The sequence below is a fragment of the Triticum urartu genome, chromosome 3 (genome assembly GCF_003073215.2).
Source record: "Triticum urartu cultivar G1812 chromosome 3, Tu2.1, whole genome shotgun sequence".
In the NCBI taxonomy this organism is placed as follows: Eukaryota; Viridiplantae; Streptophyta; class Magnoliopsida; order Poales; family Poaceae; genus Triticum; species Triticum urartu.
The window spans coordinates 24352433-24359346 of NC_053024.1; the positions used below are offsets into that span (position 1 = coordinate 24352433).

At 54.6% G+C, this 6914-nt stretch overlaps 1 protein-coding gene and 1 pseudogene across 2 annotated transcripts; one reads left to right on the forward strand and one right to left on the reverse strand.

Moving 5' to 3' along the window:
* Nucleotides 1-332: 332 nt before the first annotated feature.
* Nucleotides 333-1305, reverse strand: LOC125547764 (annotated as a pseudogene).
* Nucleotides 1306-5115: 3810 nt separating this feature from the next.
* Nucleotides 5116-6516, forward strand: LOC125547765. 2 transcript variants are annotated; one of them, XM_048711541.1, is made up of 3 exons: nucleotides 5116-5821; nucleotides 5946-6056; nucleotides 6144-6516. In XM_048711541.1, the coding sequence occupies exons 1-3, from the start codon at nucleotides 5153-5155 to the stop codon at nucleotides 6348-6350; spliced, it is 987 nt and encodes a 328-aa protein (XP_048567498.1). In that variant the 5' UTR covers nucleotides 5116-5152; the 3' UTR covers nucleotides 6351-6516. The 2 variants fall into 2 exon arrangements, with proteins under 2 accessions (XP_048567498.1, XP_048567499.1); XM_048711542.1 differs by having other exon boundaries at nucleotides 6162-6516.
* The last annotated feature ends 398 nt before the right edge of the window (nucleotides 6517-6914 follow it).

The following is a 6914-nucleotide window of genomic DNA, read 5'->3' on the forward strand; positions in this document are numbered from 1 at the left end:
CCATTGACTGCAAAAGCATAAATAACCTAGTGTAAAGTGGAGTACATCCAAGATTCCAAGTTTGCTTGGAACTACGAATGTTCATGTATTTCATATTCAGAATGACATGTAGTTGCTACTGTTTCAAAATAAAATGTGTAGTTTCTACTGAAAACCACATGATAAAACTGTTCAGACTGTAACAGAACAGGTATGAGTGCACAACACCATTTTTCTTTCAATCTTTCAGGAGAAGAGAGGTTGCACCTCATGAACATCTTTACTGCAGCACAATTTCGCGGCAGAACATGATTTCAAGTTCCCAACGGAGAAAAGAATTAACATTGCTCGATCAAACCAACATACAAATTAATGAGGAGAAAAAAGAATGACGGAAGCAGCATGAATCCTTGGCCGCTACCTGCAAGAAGTGCTCTCCTAATCAGCCATTAGCCATTTTTTCTTGCATCGGCGGCGTCAGTTCCTCCAGAACGGAACAAGAACGGCACATTGACGTCGCACGGCCTGGACACCACCTTGGCGCTGGCGGCGAGCCTGTCCACCGTCATGGCGCACCGAACCGTCACCGGCACGGCCCATGTCCTCACGCCACCGAGCTGCAGCCGCACGGGCACCGTGATATCCACGTCGAACGGCACCGATCGGAGCTGCTCCGCCGCGGCCATCTGCCCGTGCTGACGCTTCGAGAACCGTATCCGCCGCCCTTCGCCTTCGCCACGAACACCGTGATGTTGCACGACGCCTGGTAGAAGGCCGGCCACGCGCCGTCCGCCAGGCTCACGCCCTCGTACGACACGGCGACGCGGCTCCCGGCGCCGTCGTAGTGCACGCCGACCTTGCCGTTGGCGCTGTTGTCCGCGCGGACGGTCGCGGCGAACCCCGGCGAGAGCGGGCCGGGGGCCGAGGCGTTGCTGACGCCGGCGAGGCCCGACACTGCGAGGGACACAACCGAGTACGCCGGCTGCCTGGGCTTGAAGGCGAGGTAGACGACCCCGACGGCAGCGGCGAGGAGGACGGCGAGGGAGAGGTAGAGGCAGGCGCGGAGGCAGGAGCAGTCGGCGCGGCGGGTGTAGTGCTGGAAGAGGCGCGCGTTCTCCGGCGGCGGCACGCGGAAGACCTTGTCTTTGGTCACCTGCACCACGTACGTGCCGGGCTACGGCGCCGGCGGCTTCTGCTGGTGTTGGGGCGGCGGCGGGACGGGCTTCTCGAAGTGGACTGCAGAGCGGGCTGGGGGAGGGGTCGGAGGAGGAGTAAGCGTACTCGCCGGAGAAGTCGGAGCTGGTGGACGCGGCCGTCGTTCATCATAGGCCGCTCCTGCTCCTCACGTCGCGGGTGCGAATCAATCTACGATATCAAAACCGTCTGTGCCAGAATGTTTTGCACGCATTGGTACTTCCCAGCCGAATAGTACTTCTTTAGCACGGCGTTCAGTGCTAGTATGCTTATCGTGGACGTCCTATAGCTTTGCAGTCAATAGATGATCTCTTTGTTTTTGTACCATGGGACAGCACGCACTACGGCTCCTGTTCACCAGTGCACGTACCCAAACTTGAAGAGAGACCACCAGCCTTCACACTGGCTGGTTCCAACTCATGACACGGTCCTTCTCGTTGAAGCATCGAACGGCGCCTTCCATGCACATGAAGCTGAAGTCAACCGTGTAGTCGAACCAAACTCTAAACTGGTGCCCTGTCTTTTTTCGAGAGCACACAAATTGTGTGCCTTAGCTTTATAGAAGATAGAGAATAAAATACAAGGTGCCCTGTCACCTCCACGAGGAAAGGAATAGTGTGGCGGAACCATTGTCTGAAACAGTCAACAACAAAGCAAGCAAATCAGCAATCATTAAGCAAAGGAAACGAATGTACAAATGTACTAAAATGGAGCACGTACCCGCCGAGTTACTTCTTGTCTCCGCACTGCTGCACAGCTTCATAGAAGACTAATGACAACTCGTCGTCGCTCTCCTCATGTCCCATGCCAACATCGAACGGTGAAGATCCAAACTCAACGACCATCAGCATCTGGTGCAGTGGGTTGGCTGAAATTTTGTTCATTTAAATTGTCGTTAGTTTCCTAACCAAATTACTCCCTTCGTAAACTAATATAAGAACATTTAGATTACTATTTTAGTGATCTAAATGCTCTTATATTAGTTTACAGAGGGAGTACTATTCAAGGATCTGCACATCCCGGTTACAGTTTTTTTTCTCATAGCCTGATAGGCACGCACCTGTGGAGCGCATGCATTCAGATAAATATTCTAGACCTTGACAGCCGGCGTCATGCCGAAAGCCACAGGGTTACACCTCCTCATCTTGTTCTGTGTGAACAAACCACCCGGGCTGCTACTATAACGATCGAACATGGGACCGGTTGAGTTGTTTCTGAGCTCAGATCATGATAGGGAACACCTGGGAACAAAATCATGGGAGATGAGTGCGGATTGATTAAAGAAAACGGTAGGGGGTTTTCTGCAAAAGTTTGTGCGCTGACCGGTTCAACCACCTGACTGCCAATTGTCGAGCTGTGATTGACCTGGGACTAAATCATTACATGAGATGCAAGTTGAGGTATGATGAAGTAAAGTTTTGCGAGTTTGGAACTAAATCATCATATTCAGTGCAAGTTAGGTTACATGAGGTGCTATTACCTCGATATGGATCCATGGGCAGAAGCCATGCAGAAACAATCACGTCAAGTGATCAAGAAGAGATCCGCCTGCATGCGCCGTGCCATGATGTCCCGTCCAGATTTCCTGGTAGCCAGCTAGGCCTAGCTCTAGCTGTACCTTTCTCGTGATCCACTCCACACATGATGCACTGTATGTCGCGTCACACGCTGGCTTCAGCCTTCCTTCCACACCAATTTTGCCATGGAACAGGGATAAGACTTGCCTGCTCGCCATACATGTGCCCATTCGTACTTTCGCGTATGTGGCTTGATTTAATTGAAATAAAATAAAGCCCGGCTCCATTCCCTTAAAATCAGGGAGAGATGATTAGATTAGAAAGAAAAAAAGAAAAAAAAGACAACCGTAGGATGAATTCGGAGCATGGATGAGAGCATGAGGAAGGAGCAGGCAAGCCGGATCCATCGAACAGAGTGCCCTATGTTAGTAGCATCTGATTTCCCGCAAACCGGCATAAAATCTGGGGAAGTTTGTGGGTGTCCAGACTAATGCCACATAAGTGTATGACTATGCGGTCCCATCAAAACTCATTGTCGTGCCTCCCGCTCTGGAAAAATCGCCACACATTCATGTCGGTGGATCCACCTTTCTAGGTGGATCGTGTGGTGCCGCCCACGTTCTCCAAGGACTTCCTCCTCCGCCACCCCGACGAACAAGGAGGAGATGATGCACTCCTCGGAATAGGAGGAGGCGCAACCGCAACTGCCCTTCCTCGCGAAAGACGCCATGCCGGGATAGGAGTACCAGCTGCACCTAGAGCTCCTCCTCGAGCTGTCGCCATGCGACCACGGGCAAGCGCCTTCCTCGCCGCCTTTCCACTTTGTCATCGAGAAGCCAACCTCGCAACCGCGTCAAGCGGGAGCCCCCCTCCCCCATGCCGCGTCAAGGAGGAATCGCCGGATAGCACGTTGTGGCACTTCGACCGGTCAGCGTCACCGCCATCCCGCCTCTAGCGCAGCAAGAAGAGGACACAGACATCACCGCCTCGTCGGCGCCCGGGCACCATGAAGGAGGCCTCCTCTGCGCTCGTGAACGCCCACGAGCGCCTCCTGCATTATCTAGGCCGGTAGCATTCCATATCTCAGACTTTGCCAAGGACTGGGTCCTCGCGCTAACAGAGGCCTTGGCCCCTGGCCAGTCTAGGACCACCGCGAAGACGTTCGCGCGGCACGGTCATCACCTCAGTGACCAGCTCGCCCAAACTTGGACATACATGGCCATTGAATGAGTAGATTATTTTTCCTTGTTTCACGCAATGCGTATCACCGGCCAATGTTCGCTACGGCGGACATCGCCCTAGACTAGGTCCTTGCGGACCTTACGTTAACTGAGGCCTGGGACCTCGACCGGTCCAGGACCACCGCGAAGACGTCCACGCGGCACGGTCGTCGCTCAATGACCAGCTCACCCAGCTCGGATGCTCTTACACCATTCCAGCGTTGTTTTTGTAGCTAGTTATGCCATTTAATGAGTAAATATAACACGTATCGCCGGCCAGCTTTCGCTACGGCGGACGTCGCCCCAGACTGGGTCCTCACGGACCTTGCTTTAACAGAGGCCTAGGACCTCGACCGGTCCAGGTCCACCGCGAAGATGTCCGCGCGACACGGGCGTCGCCTCAACGACCGGCTCACCCAGCTCAAATGCTCTTACACCATTCGACAATTGTTTTTGCAGCTAGTTGTGGCCATTTAGTGAGTAAATATAACGTGTATCACTAGGCAATGTTTGCTACGGCGGATATTTGCCCCAGACTGGGTCCTTGTGAACCTCGCACTCACGGAGGCCTGCCCTGTCGACCGGTCCAGGACCACCGAGAAGACGTCCATGCAAAACGGGCGTCGCCTCACCGGCCAGCTCACCAAGATCCACATTTGTTTTTGCAGCTAGCCATTGGAGAGACACACACACACACATATATAAATACATTTCCTTTTGTTGACTACATACGGATATATATAAACGCAGTTTAGAGTATAAATTCACTCATTTTGCTTTGTATGTAGTCTATATTGAAATCACTAAAAGAATAAAACTTATATTTAGAAACGGATGGATAGTTTCGTATGTGTCTGATCTGTTTCTTGCCTTTTTCATAAGTGGCCAAATTTCATATCGACGTGAAGATGATGAGAAGATAGAATGGACGACTTGCTACACGACAGGAGCGGAGCGTGTCCCGAAGAACCGACCGTTCGGGCCCACTTGGCAGCAGGAGATGCTTCCCGTATCGGCCCATCGGGACCGAAGACTAGTCGTTGATACGTCGGGTCCCACCTGTCTGTATGTCTGTCTGGCTGGCGAGTGAGAGTGAGACAGACGAGAGTAGATCAGTAGACCACGCCGTGTCTCCTCGCCGCCGCTCGGCCGCTATAAAACCGGCAGGAGACAGCCACCCTCTCCCGTCTCGCCATTCGCACGTGCCACGCATCCCGCTCTCTCTCTCTCCTCTCCTCCCTCATGGCGCCCACGCCCTCCTTCTTCTTCGGCGCCGCCCCGGAGGACACGCCGGCGGCTGACGTCTCGGCCCATGCCGTGGTGCCGGACCTCTCCGACGCGGTGGCGCGGGCGCGGCTGCGCCGGCAGGGGGCGTCCGGGCTGGGGAGGCAGCAGGCGGCCTCCCGCGGCGGGGCGCCGCCCAGGAAGACCCCGCAGCGCGGCCTCGGCGTGGCGGAGCTCGAGCGCCTGCGCTGCGGCGGCGTCGACCCGCTGCACGACCTCAACGCCGCGGCCGCGGCCGCCATGCTGGAGGCCGCCGCCGCCAACCTGCAGGCGCAGGGCAACTCCGTCGTCCTGCAGCAGCACCACGACTACCTGCCGGCCTTCGACGCCGCCACCGGCTCGCGCTACTACTCGCCGCTCCTGGTCCAGACGCCGCCCGCCCCTCAGGCGCCGCAGCCGCAGCCGCAGGCTCCCGTCCGCTGCGTCCAGGGCGTCGCGCCGGAGCAGCAGTACTTCATGGACCGCTGGGGCCGCATGGGGGGCTTCGTCCCGGCGGGCAATGGCCAGCAGCCGCAGCTCCAGGTGCCGGCGCCAGAGTGCCCTTCAAGCCAAAGCACCATCTGGCGTCCGGCGTGCTACTCCGCCTCCTGCCTCCACGCGGGCCAGCGCTGCGACCTCTGCTCCATGGTAGTCCATCCGTCCAGTCCACTGCAAAAATTCGAGAGCTTTCTCTGCTCCTCCCACATTCATTTTTTGCTGTGCCAATTAACCAATCTTGTCTTCTTTCCTGCGCGTCTGTGTTGATCTTCAGACGATGGTGGCCATGGCAGATAGAGGAACACGGGGCCCTGCCACCGCCACCACCAACGCGCCATACTACTCCATCTACGATCTCGCCGCCACCATGACCGCCGCTCGCAAGGTACGTGCATTGGTTCGAGGCGTTTGCAAAGCTCGGAATCATTCATCTAGATTTGTCAGAACTGACTGATGGCTGTGTTGGTTGCAGCACCCGATCGATTTGCAGGAGACGGCCGGAGAAGGGTTCTTGGTGGCACCGGAGGGGAGGAAGGAGGTGCGGGAGATCGAGTTCTTCCCGACGAGGATCAGCAGCCACGGCGGTCCCCACGAGTCCGAGCTGCGCACGACGCCGCCCTCCTCCTCCTCGCCGTCCGGCAGCGTCGGTGGGTCCCTGGACCTGTCCCTGAGGCTCTAGCTAGGGTTTGGAGTTCCGATCAGTATCATGTCGTAGATCCATGAACGAATTGTTGGATTGCTTTGTTTTGATTGATGCTTTGTCGTTTCGGGAGCAAATTACAGTTTCCAAACATGCATGTATCGGATCGGATGAGAACGAGATGAATGCCCCCATTGCTTACGCATGCTACTGTATACCCATTTCTTTTTCTTTTGGATTTGTAATTAGCGTGTGCAATTGCAATGTATGGCAGCAAAGCCTGCTGCACATGACCTCACCCACGAAGTCCTTGAAGGTTATTAACTTTGTGATCGATCCGGGCGACGAGAGCATCCAAAGGGACAGCGGCAACATTTTTTGTCATTTCTGAAATCAGTGAATGAATGAGTAAACAACCTTTCATTGCTTCATATATGTTGGGCTTGCACAAATATGCCTCCTCAGTTGGCGGCAATAATATTTGTTTTTGTTTTATTTTCAAAGTTTCATGCTTCCTTGTAATGCTACCTATGTACCCAATGCACTTTTTTTTCGCGATTCTCACCAGGGTGCTTCTACATTGTAATCATTTTGTTTTGTTTG